This window comes from Drosophila takahashii, chromosome 3L, assembly GCF_030179915.1.
Source record: "Drosophila takahashii strain IR98-3 E-12201 chromosome 3L, DtakHiC1v2, whole genome shotgun sequence".
Lineage (NCBI taxonomy): Eukaryota > Metazoa > Arthropoda > Insecta > Diptera > Drosophilidae > Drosophila > Drosophila takahashii.
The window spans coordinates 34,753,236-34,774,537 of NC_091680.1; the positions used below are offsets into that span (position 1 = coordinate 34,753,236).

At 38.0% G+C, this 21,302-nt stretch overlaps 4 protein-coding genes across 9 annotated transcripts; 2 read left to right on the top strand and 2 right to left on the bottom strand.

Annotated features, from left to right (window-relative positions):
* Positions 1–6,042: 6,042 nt before the first annotated feature.
* Positions 6,043–7,597, top strand: LOC138913095 (putative nuclease HARBI1). Of its 4 annotated transcripts, none has more exons than XM_070215458.1 (4): positions 6,044–6,368; positions 6,424–6,823; positions 6,883–6,985; positions 7,046–7,597. In XM_070215458.1, the coding sequence occupies exons 1-4, from the start codon at positions 6,192–6,194 to the stop codon at positions 7,581–7,583; spliced, it is 1,218 nt and encodes a 405-aa protein (XP_070071559.1). In that variant the 5' UTR covers positions 6,044–6,191; the 3' UTR covers positions 7,584–7,597. The 4 variants fall into 4 exon arrangements, 3 of the variants coding, with proteins under 3 accessions (XP_070071560.1, XP_070071559.1, XP_070071558.1); XM_070215457.1 differs by having other exon boundaries at positions 6,049–6,368; positions 7,040–7,597; XR_011418676.1 differs by having other exon boundaries at positions 6,056–6,368; positions 6,716–6,823; positions 7,040–7,597.
* Positions 7,598–7,860: 263 nt separating this feature from the next.
* LOC138913127 (uncharacterized) lies at positions 7,861–8,742 on the bottom strand. Of its 2 annotated transcripts, none has more exons than XM_070215622.1 (4): positions 8,634–8,742; positions 8,372–8,576; positions 8,225–8,313; positions 7,861–8,162 (listed from the first exon to the last, which is right to left on the bottom strand). In XM_070215622.1, exons 1-4 carry the CDS (start codon positions 8,653–8,655, stop codon positions 8,149–8,151), a joined length of 330 nt encoding a protein of 109 aa, XP_070071723.1. In that variant the 5' UTR covers positions 8,656–8,742; the 3' UTR covers positions 7,861–8,148. The 2 variants fall into 2 exon arrangements, with proteins under 2 accessions (XP_070071723.1, XP_070071722.1); XM_070215621.1 differs by having other exon boundaries at positions 7,880–8,170.
* Positions 8,743–11,069: 2,327 nt separating this feature from the next.
* Positions 11,070–12,536, top strand: LOC138913086 (putative nuclease HARBI1). 2 transcript variants are annotated; one of them, XR_011418665.1, is made up of 4 exons: positions 11,070–11,349; positions 11,697–11,804; positions 11,864–11,966; positions 12,021–12,536. XR_011418665.1 is itself a non-coding variant. In XM_070215425.1 (3 exons), the coding sequence occupies exons 1-3, from the start codon at positions 11,173–11,175 to the stop codon at positions 11,968–11,970; spliced, it is 684 nt and encodes a 227-aa protein (XP_070071526.1). In that variant the 5' UTR covers positions 11,070–11,172; the 3' UTR covers positions 11,971–12,536. The 2 variants fall into 2 exon arrangements, 1 of the variants encoding a protein (XP_070071526.1); XM_070215425.1 differs by having other exon boundaries at positions 11,405–11,804; positions 11,864–12,536.
* A 217-nt stretch (positions 12,537–12,753) lies between these two features.
* On the bottom strand, positions 12,754–13,723 carry LOC138913172 (uncharacterized). Its single transcript, XM_070215809.1, has 4 exons — positions 13,615–13,723; positions 13,353–13,557; positions 13,206–13,294; positions 12,754–13,151 (listed from the first exon to the last, which is right to left on the bottom strand). Exons 1-4 carry the CDS (start codon positions 13,634–13,636, stop codon positions 13,036–13,038), a joined length of 432 nt encoding a protein of 143 aa, XP_070071910.1. The 5' UTR covers positions 13,637–13,723; the 3' UTR covers positions 12,754–13,035.
* Between the last annotated feature and the right edge of the window lie 7,579 nt (positions 13,724–21,302).

Here is a 21,302-nt window from a genome sequence, read left to right on the forward strand (position 1 = left end):
GGCCCCTTTGACCATATTGTAATATGTTCTAAGGCCCCTTTGAACATATTGTAATATGTTCTAAGGCCCCTTTGACCATATTGTAATATGTTCTAAGGCCCCTTTGAACATATTGTAATATGTTCTAAGGCCCCTTTGACCATATTTTAATATGTTCTAAGGCCTCTTTGACCATATTGTAATATGTTCTAAGGACCCTTTGACCATATTGTAATATGTTCTAAGGCGCCCTTTGACCATATTGTAATATGTTCTAAGGCGCCCTTTGACCATATTGTAATATGTTCTAAGGCGCCCTTTGACCATATTGTAATATGTTCTAAGGCCCCTTTGACCATATTGTAATATGTTCTAAGGCTCCATTGACCATATTGTAATATGTTCTAAGGCCCCTTTGACCATGTTGTAATATGTTCTAAGGCGCCCTCTGACAATATTGTAATATGTTCTAAGGCCCCTTTGACCATGTTGTAATATGTTCTAAGGCGCCCTCTGACCATATTGTAATATGTTCTAAGGCGCCCTTTGACCATATTGTAATATGTTCTAAGGCCCCTTTGACCATATTGTAAAATGTTCTAAGGCGTCCTTTGACCATATTGTAATATGTTCTAAGGCCCCTTTGACCATATTGTAATATGTTCTAAGGCTCCTTTGACCATATTGTAATATGTTCTAAGGCGCCCTTTGACCATATTGTAATATGTTCTAAGGCGGCCTTTGACCATATTGTAATATGTTCTAAGGCGTCCTTTGACCATATTGTAATATGTTCTAAGGCGCCCTTTGACCATATTGTAATATGTTCTAAGGCGCCCTTTGACCATATTGTAATATGTTCTAAGGCCCCTTTGACCATATTGTAATATGTTCTAAGGCTCCATTGACCATATTATAATATGGTCTAAGGCGCCCTTTGATCATATTATAATATGGTCTAAGGCGCCCTTTGACCATATTGTAATATGTTCTAAGGCGCCCTTTGACCATATTGTAATATGTTCTAAGGCGTCCTTTGACCATATTGTAATATGTTCTAAGGCGCCCTTCGACCATATTGTAATATGTTCTAAGGCGCCCTTTGACCATATTGTAATATGGTCTAAGGCCCCTTTGACCATATTGTAATATGCTCTCAGGCGCCCTTTGACCATATTGTAATATTTTCTAAGGCGCCCTTTGACCTTATTGTAATATGTTCTAAGGCGTCCTTTGATCATATTGTAATATGTTCTAAGGCCCCTTTGACCATATTGTAATATGTTCTAAGGCCTCTTTGACCATATTGTAATATGATCTAAGGCCCTTTTGACCATATTGTAATATGTTCTAAGGCCCCTTTGACCATATTGTAATATGTTCTAAGGCTCCATTGACCATATTGTAATATGTTCTAAGGCCCCTTTGACCATGTTGTAATATGTTCTAAGGCGCCCTCTGACAATATTGTAATATGTTCTAAGGCCCCTTTGACCATGTTGTAATATGTTCTAAGGCGCCCTCTGACCATATTGTAATATGTTCTAAGGCGCCCTTTGACCATATTGTAATATGTTCTAAGGCCCCTTTGACCATATTGTAAAATGTTCTAAGGCGTCCTTTGACCATATTGTAATATGTTCTAAGGCCCCTTTGACCATATTGTAATATGTTCTAAGGCTCCTTTGACCATATTGTAATATGTTCTAAGGCGCCCTTTGACCATATTGTAATATGTTCTAAGGCGGCCTTTGACCATATTGTAATATGTTCTAAGGCGTCCTTTGACCATATTGTAATATGTTCTAAGGCGCCCTTTGACCATATTGTAATATGTTCTAAGGCGCCCTTTGACCATATTGTAATATGTTCTAAGGCCCCTTTGACCATATTGTAATATGTTCTAAGGCTCCATTGACCATATTATAATATGGTCTAAGGCGCCCTTTGATCATATTATAATATGGTCTAAGGCGCCCTTTGACCATATTGTAATATGTTCTAAGGCCCCTTTGACCATATTGTAATATGTTCTAAGGCGCCCTTTGACCATATTGTAATATGTTCTAAGGCGTCCTTTGACCATATTGTAATATGTTCTAAGGCGCCCTTCGACCATATTGTAATATGTTCTAAGGCGCCCTTTGACCATATTGTAATATGGTCTAAGGCCCCTTTGACCATATTGTAATATGCTCTCAGGCGCCCTTTGACCATATTGTAATATTTTCTAATAATATATTTTAATATATATATTTTAATATAATATATTTTAATATGTTCTAAGGCCTCTTTGACCATATTGTAATATGATCTAAGGCCCCTTTGACCATATTTTAATATGTTCTAAGGCCCCTTTGACCATATTGTAATATGTTCTAAGGACCCTTTGAATATATTGTAATATATTCTAAGGCCCCTTTGACCATATTGTAATATGGTCTAAGGCCCCTTTGACCATATTGTAATATATTCTAAGGCCCCTTTGACCATATTGTAATATGTTCTAAGGCCCCTTTGACCATATTGTAATATGATCTAAGGCCCCTTTGACCATATTGTAATATGTTCTAAGGCCCCTTTCACCATATTGTAATATGTTCTAAGGCTCCCTTTGACCATATTGTAATATGTTCTAAGGCGCCCTTTGACCATATTGTAATATGTTCTAAGGCTCCCTTTGACCATATTGTAATATGTTCTAAGGCGCCCTTTGACCATATTGTAATATGTTCTAAGGCCCCTTTGACCATATTGTAATATGTTCTAAGGCGCCCTCTGACCATAAGGACCCTTTGAATATATTGTAATATATTCTAAGGCCCCTTTGACCATATTGTAATATGGTCTAAGGCCCCTTTGACCATATTGTAATATATTCTAAGGCCCCTTTGACCATATTGTAATATGTTCTAAGGCCCCTTTGACCATATTGTAATATGATCTAAGGCCCCTTTGACCATATTGTAATATGGTCTAAGGCGCCTTTGACCATATTGTAATATGGTCTAAGGCCCCTTTGACCATATTGTAATATGCTCTCAGGCGCCCTTTGACCATATTGTAATATGTTCTAAGGCCCCTTTGACCATATTGTAATATGTTCTAAGGCGCCCTCTGACCATATTGTAATATGTTCTAAGGCGCCCTTTGACCATATTGTAATATGTTCTAAGGCCCCTTTGACCATATTGTAAAATGTTCTAAGGCGTCCTTTGACCATATTGTAATATGTTCTAAGGCCCCTTTGACCATATTGTAATATGTTCTAAGGCCCCTTTGACCATATTGTAATATGTTCTAAGGCGCCCTTTGACCATATTGTAATATGTTCTAAGGCGCCCTTTGACCATATTGTAATATGTTCTAAGGCCCCTTTGACCATATTGTAATATGTTCTAAGGCCCCTTTGAACATATTGTAATATGTTCTAAGGACCCTTTGACCATATTGTAATATGTTCTAAGGCCCCTTTGACCATATTGTAATATGTTCTAAGGCCCCTTTGACCATATTGTAATATGTTCTAAGGCGCCCTTTGACCATATTGTAATATGTTCTAAGGCGCCCTTTGACCATATTGTAATATGTTCTAAGGCCCCTTTGACCATATTGTAATATGTTCTAAGGCGCCCTTTGACCATATTGTAATATGTTCTAAGGCGCCCTTTGACCATATTGTAATATGTTCTAAGGCGCCCTTTGACCATATTGTAATATGTTCTAAGGCCCCTTTGACCATATTGTAATATGTTCTAAGGCTCCATTGACCATATTGTAATATGTTCTAAGGCCCCTTTGACCATGTTGTAATATGTTCTAAGGCTCCTTTGACCATATTGTAATATGTTCTAAGGCGCCCTTTGACCATATTGTAATATGTTCTAAGGCGCCCTTTGACCATATTGTAATATGTTCTAAGGCCCCTTTGACCATATTGTAATATGTTCTAAGGCGCCCTTTGACCATATTGTAATATGTTCTAAGGCGCCCTTTGACCATATTGTAATATGTTCTAAGGCCCCTTTGACCATATTGTAATATGTTCTAAGGCTCCATTGACCATATTGTAATATGTTCTAAGGCCCCTTTGACCATGTTGTAATATGTTCTAAGGCTCCTTTGACCATATTGTAATATGTTCTAAGGCGCCCTTTGACCATATTGTAATATGTTCTAAGGCGCCCTTTGACCATATTGTAATATGTTCTAAGGCGCCCTTTGACCATATTGTAATATGTTCTAAGGCCCCTTTGACCATATTGTAATATGTTCTAAGGCCCCTTTGACCATATTGTAATATGTTCTAAGGCCCCTTTGAACATATTGTAATATGTTCTAAGGACCCTTTGAATATATTGTAATATATTCTAAGGCCCCTTTGACCATATTGTAATATGGTCTAAGGCGCCCTTTGACCATATTGTAATATTTTCTAAGGCGCCCTTTGACCATATTGTTCTAAGGCGCCTTTGACCATATTGTAATATGTTCTAAGGACCCTTTGAATATATTGTAATATATTCTAAGGCCCCTTTGACCATATTGTAATATGGTCTAAAGCGCCCTTTGACCATATTGTAATATGTTCTAAGGCCCCTTTGACAATATTGTAATATATTCTAAGGCCCCTTTGACCATATTGTAATATGTTCTAAGGCCCCTTTGACCATATTGTAATATGTTCTAAGGCGTCCTTTGACCATATTGTAATATGTTCTAAGGCCCTTTTGACCATATTGTAATATGTTCTAAGGCCCCTTTGACCATATTGTAATATGTTCTAAGGCCCCTTTGACCATATTGTAATATGTTCTAAGGCGCCCTTTGACCATATTGTAATATGTTCTAAGGCGCCCTTTGACCATATTGTAATATGTTCTAAGGCCCCTTTGACCATATTGTAATATGTTCTAAGGCGCCCCTTGACCATATTGTAATATGTTCTAAGGCCCCTATGACCATATTGTAATATGTTCTAAGGCGCCCTTTGACCATGTTGTAATATGTTCTAAGGCCCCTTTGACCATATTGTAATATGTTCTAAGGCCCCTTTGACCATATTGTAATATGTTCTAAGGCCCCTTTGACCATATTGTAATATGTTCTAAGGACCCTTTGAATATATTGTAATATATTCTAAGGCCCCTTTGACCATATTGTAATATGGTCTAAGGCGCCCTTTGACCATATTATTATAATTTCTAAGGCGCCCTTTGACCATATTGTAATATGTTCTAAGGCGCCCTTTGACCATATTGTAATATGTTCTAAGGCGCCCTTTGACCATATTGTAATATGTTCTAAGGCCCCTTTGACCATATTGTAATATGTTCTAAGGCCCCTTTGACCATATTGTAATATGTTCTAAGGCCCCTTTGAACATATTGTAATATGTTCTAAGGACCCTTTGAATATATTGTAATATATTCTAAGGCCCCTTTGACCATATTGTAATATGGTCTAAGGCGCCCTTTGACCATATTGTTCTAAGGCGCCTTTGACCATATTGTAATATGTTCTAAGGACCCTTTGAATATATTGTAATATATTCTAAGGCCCCTTTGACCATATTGTAATATGGTCTAAAGCGCCCTTTGACCATATTGTAATATGTTCTAAGGCCCCTTTGACCATATTGTAATATATTCTAAGGCCCCTTTGACCATATTGTAATATGTTCTAAGGCCCCTTTGACCATATTGTAATATGTTCTAAGGCTCCATTGACCATATTGTAATATGTTCTAAGGCCCCTTTGCACATATTGTAATATGTTCTAAGGCGCCCTTTGACCATATTGTAATATGTTCTAAGGCCCCTTTGACCATATTGTAATATGTTCTAAGGCCCCTTTGACCATATTGTAATATGTTCTAAGGCGCCCTTTGACCATATTGTAATATGTTCTAAGGCGCCCTTTGACCATATTGTAATATGTTCTAAGGCGCCCTTTGACCGTATTGTAAGATGTTCTAAGGCCCCTTTGACCATATTGTAATATGTTCTAAGGACCCTTTGAATATATTGTAATATATTCTAAGGCACCTTTGACCATATTGTAATATGCTCTAATAGCCTATTCACATTACAATATTTTTTGGGGGAACGTTGGGAAGATGGTGAAAAAATGGAATTCGGGTTCACACTACCGTCTACCGTTTACCGTCTAAGTTTTCCGTTTCTAGTGTCAAGTGAAAATAAAAATAAAATATGAATATTTCATTGAATATTCCAATTATATTAGCTGCCGCTCAAGAGCAGCAAAATAAATTAAATCAGACCATTGCCGAATTGTTGGAATTCGATGAAGATATGGACGACATGGACGAAGAGGACATTAATAACGCTTTCAGAGTCTGCTCAGTTCCGCGAAGTATTTGGATGCATGTGAGTCAATGTTTATTAGCACAAATAAAAGGTAAATAAGCCACAGCCCTTTTAGAAAAGATTTGGCCAATTCTGGGAAAAGGACGTAGCGGAAAACAATGAGGAGTTCGTTAAAGAAAGTTTTCGGTTGGAGAAGGATATATTTTCCATTTTAGTCTCAAGACTGGAAGTGCTGCGAAAAAGGGACACATCATTTCGCAAAGAAATTCCTTTGTCGAAGCGTGTCGCTATTGCACTCTATACCTTGGGTAGCTCGGCAGAATACCGGACTATAGAAAGGCTGTTCGGAGTGTCAGCCAACAGTGTTTGCAATATTCTTCATGAGTTTTGCCGGGCGTTTATTTCAGAGTTCGCAGATGAGTACTTGCCAGCCAATTTTTTAACTGAAGAACTGGTTGATGACTGCGTCAAAGGATTTGAGAAAATAGGATTTCCTCAATGTATTGGTGCGATTGGTGAGAGCTCTTTATAATATTAAGATACATATGTTACTCTACTCCAAGAACGTTTTCAGATGGATGCCATATTGAGATAAAGCCAACAGAAGCGGAGACTACAGATCACTTTAACTACAAGGGCTGGTACTCAATCGTTTTATTCGCTTGTGTTGATTATCGGTAATATCTGAAACATACTTTTTCGAATATTGAGTTTATTAATTTAGAGCGTAGTTATAGGTTTATCTATGCTAATGTTGGCTGTCCAGGGCGTTGCAATGATTCTCTTATATATCGCAAGTCTGACCTTCGTCAAATTGTGGAGTCTTCATCATTGCTTCACGAAAAAGAAAAGGACATTTGCGGAACAAAGGTTCCGCTACTTCTCATTGGCGACTCGGCGTTCAAGTTTTCCCCGAATCTTATGAAGCCGTATCTCTTTTCAACTTCAGCTTCAGTGCAACAAAAAACCTTTAATATTCATTTGTCAAGAGCTAGACGCGTTGTTGAGAACGCATTTGGACATCTAAAAGCAAGGTTTCGTCGAATTGGGAAGGGATTAGATTGTCGACCAAAGAATAATGCTGCTATTATTATTTGCTGTTGTATTCTTCATAATCTCTTGAATACAAAAAACTCGAACATTAACGAAAGCTGGAATTTGGATCAAAACAGACACCGCCCACAGCCGGATGAAAGCAACACCTCATCTGATTTTGTCAGGTCGGCAGAGACCATTAGACGCGCTATTGCAGACCATTTTCTTCATTTGAGTTAATGATCAGCATGAACTCTTTATTTGTAAATTTTACCCCAAAATAAACTAATTAAATTATAAATTATTTACTTTTGTTTTTTAAGATTTTAAGTAGAATGGCCTAAAAGGCCACATTCTGCTCTGCCATTTGTAAATTGTAATCTAAAATAAATAAATTAAATCATAAATTATTTGGATTAATTGATCAACATGAATTCTTTATTTGTAAATCGTTATCTAAAATAAAATAATGAAATTATAAATTAATTGTTTTTATTGTTTGTTGCTTTTTAAAATTTCCAGAAGGCTGGCTTGAAACGCCGCATTTTGTTCTGCCATGCCGCGGAGTATTTGCTCCCTCTGGTGCTCACGGGTCTGCTGCTGTTGCTCCCTCTGTATGTCGTTCCGCTCTCTAGCCAGATCTATAAGCTCCTGGTGGGTTGCCAGCTTACCACGCTTCCTAGGTGGCTCTGCACCTGAGGAGGTCGCGCGTTAGGCTGGCTCCCCACCAGAGGTTGCTGATTCCGAGCGTGGCTCAGGTATTGCCATCTCTGAGGGGTCTAGCTCTATAATGTCCTCCTCGGTTTCATGACAAAAGCTCTGCAATCCTAAGAGAAACATTGTTAATATTTACAATTTGAATTTATATTTGAATACATTACGGGTGGTCAGCACCATACGGTATTCCATGTTGTGGACCGCGAAACTCCCGAGGATTCGATCCACCTTATCAAACATTTCGTTCTCTTTTCTGAAAAAAAAAAATATCCTCTTACAAAAAAATTTTAGTGCATTTTATGTTGACTTACTTGTACTTCCGCGTGAGGTTCTCCAACTTCGTGCGTACTTCAGTCCACGATACAGCTATGTCCTGTTCTCCCATGGTCATGGACATCATCTGATATACATGTGAGTTTTTCCTCGGGCCCCTTATGTCTTCGATGTGGTCTCCCCAGAGGTCCACCAAGGCGACTTCCATCTCTGGGGTCCACACTGTGCGGGTGCGCTTTAAAACTTAAAGGGGCGCGAAACTCTTTTATAAGAGTACTTAAAAAATTCGAATATATTTACCTGATCCACTGCTGCCCGGCATTTTGAGTTTGGAAATTCATTTTCGGTGACATAAAAGTCATTTCGTTTTGAATTTCGATTTTTTTATGGTTTTTTTTTCACAAAATATACCAAAAATACTGGGAGAAACAGATGGGATAGGAACATCAAATGGGCTGACGGTGGAATATTTTCAACCGTTTGGCTTGTTAAATTTGTATGACCGTCTGAGACGGTAAACGGTAGATGTTGCCTAATGTGAATAGGCTTTAAGGCGCCCTTTGACCATATTGTAATATTTTCTAAGGCGCCCTTTGACCATATTGTAATATGTTCTAAGGCCCCTTTGACCATATTGTAATATGTTCTAAGGCCCCTTTGACCATATTGTAATATGTTCTAAGGCCCCTCTGACCATATTGTAATATGTTCTAAGGCCCATTTGACCATATTGTAATATGTTCTAAGGCGCCCTTTGACCATATTGTAATATGTTGTAAGGCCCCTTTGACCATATTGTAATATGTTCTAAGGCGCCCTTTGACCATATTGTAATATTTTCTAAGGCGCCCTTTGACCATATTGTAATATGTTCTAAGGCCCCTTTGACCATATTGTAATATATTCTAAGGCCCCTTTGACCATATTGTAATATGTTCTAAGGCCCCTTTGACCATATTGTAATATATTCTAAGGCCCCTTTGACCATATTGTAATATGTTCTAAGGCCCCTTTGACCATATTGTAATATGTTCTAAGGCGTCCTTTGACCATATTGTAATATGTTCTAAGGCCCCTTTGACCATATTGTAATATATTCTAAGGCCCCTTTGACCATATTGTAATATGTTCTAAGGCCCCTTTGACCATATTGTAATATGTTCTAAGGCCCCTTTGACCATATTGTAATATGTTCTAAGGCCCCTTTGACCATATTGTAATATGTTCTAAGGCGCCCTTTGACCATATTGTAATATGTTCTAAGGCGCCCATTTGACCATATTGTAATATGTTCTTAGGCCCCTTTGACCATATTGTAATATGTTCTAAGGCCCCTTTGACCATATTGTAATATGTTCTAAGGCCCCATTGACCATATTGTAATATGTTCTAAGGCCCCTTTGACCATATTGTAATATGTTCTAAGGCGCCCTTTGACCATATTGTTATATGTTCTAAGGCCCCTTTGACCATATTGTAATATATTCTAAGCAGGGACCGTAAATAATCATTATTTGAGATTTTTATTTTAAAAAGACTACTGTGATATTTTGTTTTAAACGTCAAAAATAACGTTCTTTTTACTCTTGTCCACAAAGTATATGCATTTCAACAAATCTGGAAAGCAAATTAACTGTTATTTGTTCATGTCTATAAAGTGCATAAAAACCAGTTAAATTGTTGATTAAAATATGTAAAAACCTCAGTAGGCCTTTTAAAATAAAAATCTCAAATAATGATTATTTTCGGTCCCTGATTCTAAGGCCCCTTTGACCATATTGTAATATGTTTTAAGGCGCCCTTTGACCATGTTGTAATATGTTTTAAGGCCCCTTTGACCATATTGTAATATGTTCTAAGGCCCCTTTGACCATATTGTAATATGGTCTAAGGCGCCCTTTGACCATATTGTAATATGTTCTAAGGCCCCTTTGACCATATTGTAATATGTTCTAAGGCGCCCTTTGACCATATTGTAATATGTTCTAAGGCCCCTTTGACCATATTGTAATATGTTCTAAGGCGCCCTTTGACCATGTTGTAATATGTTCTAAGGCCCATTTGAATATATTGTAATATATTCTAAGGCCCCTTTGACCATATTGTAATATGTTCTAAGGCCCCTTTGACCATATTGTAATATGTTCTAAGGACCCTTTGACCATATTGTAATATGATCTAAGGCCCCTTTGACCATATTGTAGTATGTTCTAAGGCCCCTTTGACCATATTGTAATATGTCCTAAGGCGCCCTTTGACCATATTGTAATATGTTCTAAGGCCCCTTTGACCATATTGTAATATGTTCTAAGGCGCCCTTTGACCATATAGTAATATGTTCTAGGGCGCCCTTTGACCATATTGTAGTACGTTCTAAGGCCCCTTTGACCATATTGTAATACGTTCTAAGGCGTCCTTTGACCATATTGTAATATGTTCTAAGGCCCCTTTGACCATATTGTAATATGTTCTAAGGCCCCTTTGACCATATTGTAATATGTTATGAGGCGCCCTTTGACCATATTGTAATATGTTCTAAGGCGCCCTTTGACCATATTGTAATATGTTCTAAGGCGCCCTTTGACCATATTGTAAGATGTTCTAAAGCCCCTTTGACCATATTGTAATATGTTCTAAGGACCCTTTGGATATATTGTAATATATTCTAAGGCCCCTTTGACCATATTGTAATATGCTCTAATAGCCTATTCACATTACAATATTTTTTGGGGGAACGTTGGGAAGATGGTGAAAAAATGGAATTCGGGTTCACACTACCGTCTACCGTTTACCGTCTAAGTTTTCCGTTTCTAGTGTCAAGTGAAAATAAAAATAAAATATGAATATTTCATTGAATATTCCAATTATATTAGCTGCCGCTCAAGAGCAGCAAAATAAATTAAATCAGACCATTGCCGAATTGTTGGAATTCGATGAAGATATGGACGACATGGACGAAGAGGACATTAATAACGCTTTCAGAGTCTGCTCAGTTCCGCGAAGTATTTGGATGCATGTGAGTCAATGTTTATTAGCACAAATAAAAGGTAAATAAGCCACAGCCCTTTTAGAAAAGATTTGGCCAATTCTGGGAAAAGGACGTAGCGGAAAACAATGAGGAGTTCGTTAAAGAAAGTTTTCGGTTGGAGAAGGATATATTTTCCATTTTAGTCTCAAGACTGGAAGTGCTGCGAAAAAGGGACACATCATTTCGCAAAGCAATTCCTTTGTCGAAGCGTGTCGCTATTGCACTCTATACCTTGGGTAGCTCGGCAGAATACCGGACTATAGAAAGGCTGTTCGGAGTGTCAGCCAACAGTGTTTGCAATATTCTTCATGAGTTTTGCCGGGCGTTTATTTCAGAGTTCGCAGATGAGTACTTGCCAGCCAATTTTTTAACTGAAGAACTGGTTGATGACTGCGTCAAAGGATTTGAGAAAATAGGATTTCCTCAATGTATTGGTGCGATTGGTGAGAGCTCTTTATAATATTAAGATACATATGTTACTCTACTCCAAGAACGTTTTCAGATGGATGCCATATTGAGATAAAGCCAACAGAAGCGGAGACTACAGATCACTTTAACTACAAGGGCTGGTACTCAATCGTTTTATTCGCTTGTGTTGATTATCGGTAATATCTGAAACATACTTTTTCGAATATTGAGTTTATTAATTTAGAGCGTAGTTATAGGTTTATCTATGCTAATGTTGGCTGTCCAGGGCGTTGCAATGATTCTCTTATATATCGCAAGTCTGACCTTCGTCAAATTGTGGAGTCTTCATCATTGCTTCACGAAAAAGAAAAGGACATTTGCGGAACAAAGGTTCCGCTACTTCTCATTGGCGACTCGGCGTTCAAGTTTTCCCCGAATCTTATGAAGCCGTATCTCTTTTCAACTTCAGCTTCAGTGCAACAAAAAACCTTTAATATTCATTTGTCAAGAGCTAGACGCGTTGTTGAGAACGCATTTGGACATCTAAAAGCAAGGTTTCGTCGAATTGGGAAGGGATTAGATTGTCGACCAAAGAATAATGCTGCTATTATTATTTGCTGTTGTATTCTTCATAATCTCTTGAATACAAAAAACTCGAACATTAACGAAAGCTGGAATTTGGATCAAAACAGACACCGCCCACAGCCGGATGAAAGCAACACCTCATCTGATTTTGTCAGGTCGGCAGAGACCATTAGACGCGCTATTGCAGACCATTTTCTTCATTTGTGTTAATGATCAGCATGAACTCTTTATTTGTAAATTTTACCCCAAAATTAACTAATTAAATTATAAATTATTTACTTTTGTTTTTTAAGATTTTAAGTAGAATGGCCTAAAAGGCCACATTCTGCTCCGCCATTTGTAAATTGTAATCTAAAATAAATAAATTAAATCATAAATTATTTGGATTAATTGATCAACATGAATTCTTTATTTGTAAATCGTTATCTAAAATAAAATAATGAAATTATAAATTAATTGTTTTTATTGTTTGTTGCTTTTTAAAATTTCCAGAAGGCTGGCTTGAAACGCCGCATTTTGTTCTGCCATGCCGCGGAGTATTTCCTCCCTCTGGTGCTCACGGGTCTGCTGCTGTTGCTCCCTCTGTATGTCGTTCCGCTCTCTAGCCAGATCTATAAGCTCCTGGTGGGTTGCCAGCTTACCACGCTTCCTAGGTGGCTCTGCACCTGAGGAGGTCGCGCGTTAGGCTGGCTCCCCACCAGAGGTTGCTGATTCCGAGCGTGGCTCAGGTATTGCCATCTCTGAGGGGTCTAGCTCTATAATGTCCTCCTCGGTTTCATGACAAAAGCTCTGCAATCCTAAGAGAAACATTGTTAATATTTACAATTTGAATTTATATTTGAATACATTACGGGTGGTCAGCACCATACGGTATTCCATGTTGTGGACCGCGAAACTCCCGAGGATTCGATCCACCTTATCAAACATTTCGTTCTCTTTTCTGAAAAAAAAAAATATCCTCTTACAAAAAAATTTTAGTGCATTTTATGTTGACTTACTTGTACTTCCGCGTGAGGTTCTCCAACTTCGTGCGTACTTCAGTCCACGATACAGCTATGTCCTGTTCTCCCATGGTCATGGACATCATCTGATATACATGTGAGTTTTTCCTCGGGCCCTTTATGTCTTCGATGTGGTCTCCCCAGAGGTCCACCAAGGCGACTTCCATCTCTGGGGTCCACACTGTGCGGGTGCGCTTTAAAACTTAAAGGGGCGCGAAACTCTTTTATAAGAGTACTTAAAAAATTCGAATATATTTACCTGATCCACTGCTGCCCGGCATTTTGAGTTTGGAAATTCATTTTCGGTGACATAAAAGTCATTTCGTTTTGAATTTCGATTTTTTTATGGTTTTTTTTCACAAAATATACCAAAAATACTGGGAGAAACAGATGGGATAGGAACATCAAATGGGCTGACGGTGGAATATTTTCAACCGTTTGGCTTGTTAAATTTGTATGACCGTCTGAGACGGTAGACGGTAAACGGTAGATGTTGCCTAATGTGAATAGGCTTTAAGGCGCCCTTTGACCATATTGTAATATTTTCTAAGGCGCCCTTTGACCATATTGTAATATGTTCTAAGGCCCCTTTGACCATATTGTAATATGTTCTAAGGCCCCTTTGACCATATTGTAATATGTTCTAAGGCCCCTCTGACCATATTGTAATATGTTCTAAGGCCCATTTGACCATATTGTAATATGTTCTAAGGCGCCCTTTGACCATATTGTAATATGTTGTAAGGCCCCTTTGACCATATTGTAATATGTTCTAAGGCGCCCTTTGACCATATTGTAATATTTTCTAAGGCGCCCTTTGACCATATTGTAATATGTTCTAAGGCCCCTTTGACCATATTGTAATATATTCTAAGGCCCCTTTGACCATATTGTAATATGTTCTAAGGCGCCCTTTGACCATATTGTAATATGTTCTAAGGCGCCCTTTGACCATATTGTAATATGTTCTAAGGCCCCTTTGACCATATTGTAATATGTTCTAAGGCGCCCTTTGACCATATTGTAATATGTTCTAAGGCGCCCTTTGACCATATTGTAATATGTTCTAAGGCGCCCTTTGACCATATTGTAAGATGTTCTAAGGCCCCTTTGACCATATGGTCCATGGTCTAAGGCGCCCTTTGACCATATTGTAATATGTTCTAAGGCCCCTTTGACTATATTGTAATATGTTCTAAGGCGTCCTTTGACCATATTGTAATATGTTCTAAGGCCCCTTTGACCATATTGTAATATATTCTAAGGCCCCTTTGACCATATTGTAATATGTTCTAAGGCCCCTTTGACCATATTGTAATATGCTCTAAGGCGCCCTTTGACCATATTGTAATATTTTCTAAGGCGCCCTTTGACCATATTGTAATATGTTCTAAGGCCCCTTTGACCATATTGTAATATATTCTAAGGCCCCTTTGACCATATTGTAATATGTTCTAAGGCCCCTTTGACCATATTGTAATATGTTCTAAGGCGTCCTTTGACCATATTGTAATATGTTCTAAGGCCCCTTTGACCATATTGTAATATATTCTAAGGCCCCTTTGACCATATTGTAATATGTTCTAAGGCCCCTTTGACCATATTGTAATATGTTCTAAGGCCCCTTTGACCATATTGTAATATGCTCTAAGGCGCCCTTTGACCATATTGTAATATGTTCTAAGGCGCCCTTTGACCATATTGTAATATGTTCTAAGGCCCATTTGACCATATTGTAATATGTTCTAAGGCCCCTTTGACCATATTGTAATATGTTCTAAGGCCCCTTTGACCATATTGTAATATGTTCTAAGGCCCCATTGACCATATTGTAATATGTTCTAAGGCCCCTTTGACCATATTGTAATATGTTCTAAGGCGCCCTTTGACCATATTGTTATATGTTCTAAGGCCCCTTTGACCATATTGTAATATATTCTAAGGCCCCTTTGACCATATTGTAATATGTTTTAAGGCGCCCTTTGACCATGTTGTAATATGTTTTAAGGCCCCTTTGACCATATTGTAATATGTTCTAAGGCCCCTTTGACCATATTGTAATATGGTCTACGGCGCCCTTTGACCATATTGTAATATGTTCTAAGGCCCCTTTGACCATATTGTAATATGTTCTAAGGCGCCCTTTGACCTTATTGTAATATGTTCTAAGGCCCCTATGACCATATTGTAATATGTTCTAAGGCGCCCTTTAACCATGTTGTAATATGTTCTAAGGCCCCTTTGAATATATTGTAATATATTCTAAGGCCCCTTTGACCATATTGTAATATGTTCTAAGGCCCCTTTGACCATATTGTAATATGTTCTAAGGACCCTTTGACCATATTGTAATATGATCTAAGGCCCCTTTGACCATATTGTAGTATGTTCTAAGGCCCCTTTGACCATATTGTAATATGTCCTAAGGCGCCCTTTGACCATATTGTAATATGTTCTAAGGCCCCTTTGACCATATTGTAATATGTTCTAAGGCGCCCTTTGACCATATAGTAATATGTTCTAGGGCGCCCTTTGACCATATTGTAGTACGTTCTAAGGCCTCTTTGACCATATTGTAATACGTTCTAAGGCGTCTTTTGACCATATTGTAATATGTTCTAAGGCCCCTTTGACCATATTGTAATATGTTCTAAGGCCCCTTTGACCATATTGTAATATGTTCTAAGGCCCCATTGACCATATTGTAATATGTTCTAAGGCCCCTTTGACCATATTGTAATATGTTCTAAGGCGTCCTTTGACCATATTGTAATATGTTCTAAGGCCCCTTTGACCATATTGTAATATATTCTAAGGCCCCTTTGACCATATTGTTATATGTTCTAAGGCCCCTTTGACCATATTGTAATATGTTCTAAGGCGCTTTTTGACCATATTGTAATATGTTCTAAGGCGCTTTTTGACCATATTGTAATATGTTCTAAGGCGCCCTTTGACCATATTGTAATATGTTCTAAGGCCCCTTTGACCATATTGTAATATGTTCTAAGGCCCCTTTGACCATATTGTAATATGTTCTAAGGCCCCTTTGACCATATTGTAATATGTTCTAAGGCCCCTTTGACCATATTGTAATATGTTCTAAGGCCCCATTGACCATATTGTAATATGTTCTAAGGCGCCCTTTGACCATATTGTAATATGATCTAAGGAGCCTTTGACGATATTGTAATATGTTCTAAGGCCCCTTTGACCATATTGTAATATGTTCTAAGGACCCTTTGACCATATTGTAATATGATCTAAGGCCCCTTTGACCATATTGTAGTATGTTCTAAGGCCCCTTTGACCATATTGCAATATGTTCTAAGGCGCCCTTTGACCATATTGTAATATGTTCTAGGGCGCCCTTTGACCATATTGTAATACGTTCTAAGGCCCCTTTGACCATATTGTAATACGTTCTAAGGCCCCTTTGACCATATTGTAATACGTTCTAAGGCGTCCTTTGACCGTATTGTAATATGTTCTAAGGCCCCTTTGACCATATTGTAAAATATTCTAAGGCCCCTTTGACCATATTGTAATATGCTCTAAGGCGTCCTTTGACCATATTGTAATATGTTCTAAGGCCCCTTTGACCATATGGTCCATGGTCTAAGGCGCCCTTTGACCATATTGTAATATGTTCTAAGGCCCCTTTGACTATATTGTAATATGTTCTAAGGCGTCCTTTGACCATATTGTAATATGTTCTAAGGCCCCTTTGACCATATTGTAATATATTCTAAGGCCCCTTTGACCATATTGTAATATGTTCTAAGGCCCCTTTGACCATATTGTAATATGCTCTAAGGCGCCCTTTGACCATATTGTAATATTTTCTAAGGCGCCCTTTGACCATATTGTAATATGTTCTAAGGCCCCTTTGACCATATTGTAATATATTCTAAGGCCCCTTTGACCATATTGTAATATGTTCTAAGGCGTCCTTTGACCATATTGTAATATGTTCTAAGGCCCCTTTGACCATATTGTAATATATTCTAAGGCCCCTTTGACCATATTGTAATATGTTCTACGGCCCCTTTGACCATATTGTAATATGTTCTAAGGCCCCTTTGACCATATTGTAATATGCTCTAAGGCGCCCTTTGAACATATTGTAATATGCTCTAAGGCGCCCTTTGACCATATTGTAATATGTTCTAAGGCGCCCTTTGACCATATTGTAATATGTTCTAAGGCCCATTTGACCATATTGTAATATGTTCTAAGGCCCCTTTGACCATATTGTAATATGTTCTAAGGCCCCTTTGACCATATTGTAATATGTTCTAAGGCCCCTTTGACCATATTGTAATATGTTCTAAGGCCCCTTTGACCATATTGTAATATGTTCTAAGGCGCCCTTTGACCATATTGTTATATGTTCTAAGGCCCCTTTGACCATATTGTAATATATTCTAAGGCCCCTTTGACCATATTGTAATATGTTTTAAGGCGCCCTTTGACCATGTTGTAATATGTTTTAAGGCCCCTTTGACCATATTGTAATATGTTCTAAGGCCCCTTTGACCATATTGTAATATGGTCTAAGGCGCCCTTTGACCATATTGTAATATGTTCTAAGGCCCCTTTGACCATATTGTAATATGTTCTAAGGCGCCCTTTGACCTTATTGTAATATGTTCTAAGGCCCCTATGACCATATTGTAATATGTTCTAAGGCGCCCTTTAACCATGTTGTAATATGTTCTAAGGCCCCTTTGACCATATTGTAATATATTCTAAGGCCCCTTTGACCATATTGTTATATGTTCTAAGGCCCCTTTGACCATATTGTATTATGTTCTAAGGCGCTTTTTGACCATATTGTAATATGTTCTAAGGCGCCCTTTGACCATATTGTAATATGTTCTAAGGCCCCTTTGACCATATTGTAATATGTTCTAAGGCCCCTTTGACCATATTGTAATATGTTCTAAGGCCCCTTTGACCATATTGTAATATGTTCTAAGGCCCCTTTGACCATATTGTAATATGTTCTAAGGCCCCATTGACCATATTGTAATATGTTCTAAGGCGCCCATTGACCATATTGTAATATGATCTAAGGAGCCTTTGACGATATTGTAATATGTTCTAAGGCCCCTTTGACCATATTGTAATATGTTCTAAGGACCCTTTGACCATATTGTAATATGATCTAAGGCCCCTTTGACCATATTGTAGTATGTTCTAAGGCCCCTTTGACCATATTGCAATATGTTCTAAGGCGCCCTTTGACCATATTGTAATATGTTCTAGGGCGCCCTTTGACCATATTGTAATACGTTCTAAGGCCCCTTTGACCATATTGTAATACGTTCTAAGGCCCCTTTGACCATATTGTAATATGTTCTAAGGCCCCTTTGACCATATTGTAATATGTTCTAAGGCGTCCTTTGACCATATTGTAATATGTTCTAAGGCCCCTTTGACCATATTGTAGTATGTTCTAAGGCCCCTTTGACCATATTGTAATATGTTCTAGGGCGCCCTTTGACCATATTGTAATACGTTCTAAGGCCCCTTTGACCATATTGTAATATGTTCTAAGGCCCCTTTGACCATATTGTAATATGTTCTAAGGCCCCTTTGACCATATTGTAATATGTTCTAAGGCGCCCTTTGACCTTATTGTAATATGTTCTAAGGCCCCTTTGACCATATTGTAATATGTTCTAAGGCGTCCTTTGACCATATTGTAATATGTTCTAAGGCCCCTTTGACCATATTGTAATATATTCTAAGGCCCCTTTGACCATATTGTTATATGTTCTAAGGCCCCTTTGACCATATTGTAATATGTTCTAAGGCGCTTTTTGACCATATTGTAATATGTTCTAAGGCGCCCTTTGACCATATTGTAATATGTTCTAAGGCCCCTTTGACCATATTGTAATATGTTCTAAGGCCCCTTTGACCATATTGTAATATGTTCTAAGGCCCCTTTGACCATATTGTAATATGTTCTAAGGCCCCTTTGACCATATTGTAATATGTTCTAAGGCCCCATTGACCATATTGTAATATGTTCTAAGGCGCCCTTTGACCATATTGTAATATGATCTAAGGAGCCTTTGACGATATTGTAATATGTTCTAAGGCCCCTTTGACCATATTGTAATATGTTCTAAGGACCCTTTGACCATATTGTAATATGATCTAAGGCCCCTTTGACCATATTGTAGTATGTTCTAAGGCCCCTTTGACCATATTGCAATATGTTCTAAGGCGCCCTTTGACCATATTGTAATATGTTCTAGGGCGCCCTTTGACCATATTGTAATACGTTCTAAGGCCCCTTTGACCATATTGTAATACGTTCTAAGGCCCCTTAGATCATATTGTAATACGTTCTAAGGCGTCCTTTGACCGTATTGTAATATGTTCTAAGGCCCCTTTGACCTTATTGTAATATGTTCTAGGGCGCCCTTTGACCATATTGTAATACGTTCTAAGGCGTCCTTTGACCATATTGTAATACGTTCTAAGGCGTCCTTTGACCATATTCTTAGGCCCCTTTGACCATATTGTAATATGTTCTAAGGCCCCTTTGACCATATTGTAATATGTTCTAAGGCCCCTTTGACCATATTGTAATATGTTCTAAGGCCCCTCTGACCATATTGTAATATGTTCTAAGGCGCCCTTTGACCATATTGTAATATGTTGTAAGGCCCCTTTGACCATATTGTAATATGTTCTAAGGCGCCCTTTGACCATATTGTAATATTTTCTAAGGCGCCCTTTGACCATATTGTAATATGTTCTAAGGCCCCTCTGACCATATTGTAATATATTCTAAGGCCCCTTTGACCATATTGTAATATGTTCTAAGGCGCCCTTTGACCATATTGTAATATGTTCTAAGGCGCCCTTGGACCATATTGTAATGTGTTCTAACGCCCCTTTGACCATATTGTAAAATGTTCTAAGGACCCTTTGACCATATTGTAAAATATTCTAAGGCCCCTTTGACCATATTGTAATATGCTCTAAGGCGTCCTTTGACCATATTGTAATATGTTCTAAGGCCCCTTTGACCATATGGTCCATGGTCTAAGGCGCCCTTTGACCATATTGTAATATGTTCTAAGGCCCCTTTGACTATATTGTAATATGTTCTAAGGCGTCCTTTGACCATATTGTAATATGTTCTAAGGCCCCTTTGACCATATTGTAATATATTCTAAGGCCCCTTTGACCATATTGTAATATGTTCTAAGGCCCCTTTGACCATATTGTAATATGCTCTAAGGCGCCCTTTGACCATATTGTAATATTTTCTAAGGCGCCCTTTGACCATATTGTAATATGTTCTAAGGCCCCTTTGACCATATTGTAATATATTCTAAGGCCCCTTTGACCATATTGTAATATGTTCTAAGGCGTCCTTTGACCATATTGTAAAATGTTCTAAGGCCCCTTTGACCATATTGTAATATATTCTAAGGCCCCTTTGACCATATTGTAATATGTTCTACGGCCCCTTTGACCATATTGTAATATGTTCTAAGGCCCCTTTGACCATATTGTAATATGCTCTAAGGCGCCCTTTGACCATATTGTAATATGCTCTAAGGCGCCCTTTGACCATATTGTAATATGTTCTAAGGCGCCCTTTGACCATATTGTAATATGTTCTAAGGCCCATTTGACCATATTGTAATATGTTCTAAGGCCCCTTTGACCATATTGTAATATGTTCTAAGGCCCCTTTGACCATATTGTAATATGTTCTAAGGCCCCATTGACCATATTGTAATATGTTCTAAGGCCCCTTTGACCATATTGTAATATGTTCTAAGGCGCCCTTTGACCATATTGTTATATGTTCTAAGGCCCCTTTGACCATATTGTAATATATTCTAAGGCCCCTTTGACCATATTGTAATATGTTTTAAGGCGCCCTTTGACCATGTTGTAATATGTTTTAAG

Excerpts from the sequence above, each read along its gene's own strand:
- LOC138913095 (XM_070215457.1), top strand. The coding sequence starts at position 6,192 with ATGAATATTTCATTGAATATTCCAATTATATTAGCTGCCGCTCAAGAG. Across the intron at positions 6,824-6,882 it reads TCAATGTATTGGTGCGATTG|ATGGATGCCATATTGAGATA; the intron begins GTGAGAGCTCTT and ends GAACGTTTTCAG. Across the intron at positions 6,986-7,039 it reads TTCGCTTGTGTTGATTATCG|TTATAGGTTTATCTATGCTA; the intron begins GTAATATCTGAA and ends TTTAGAGCGTAG.
- LOC138913127 (XM_070215621.1), bottom strand. The coding sequence starts at position 8,655 with ATGCCGGGCAGCAGTGGATCAG. Across the intron at positions 8,577-8,633 it reads GCCGGGCAGCAGTGGATCAG|TTTTAAAGCGCACCCGCACA; the intron begins GTAAATATATTC and ends CGCCCCTTTAAG. Across the intron at positions 8,314-8,371 it reads AACCTCACGCGGAAGTACAA|AAAAGAGAACGAAATGTTTG; the intron begins GTAAGTCAACAT and ends TTTTTTTTTCAG.
- LOC138913086 (XM_070215425.1), top strand. The coding sequence starts at position 11,173 with ATGAATATTTCATTGAATATTCCAATTATATTAGCTGCCGCTCAAGAG. Across the intron at positions 11,350-11,404 it reads CGCGAAGTATTTGGATGCAT|AAAAGATTTGGCCAATTCTG; the intron begins GTGAGTCAATGT and ends CAGCCCTTTTAG. Across the intron at positions 11,805-11,863 it reads TCAATGTATTGGTGCGATTG|ATGGATGCCATATTGAGATA; the intron begins GTGAGAGCTCTT and ends GAACGTTTTCAG.
- LOC138913172 (XM_070215809.1), bottom strand. The coding sequence starts at position 13,636 with ATGCCGGGCAGCAGTGGATCAG. Across the intron at positions 13,558-13,614 it reads GCCGGGCAGCAGTGGATCAG|TTTTAAAGCGCACCCGCACA; the intron begins GTAAATATATTC and ends CGCCCCTTTAAG. Across the intron at positions 13,152-13,205 it reads CCGTATGGTGCTGACCACCC|GATTGCAGAGCTTTTGTCAT; the intron begins GTAATGTATTCA and ends TGTTTCTCTTAG.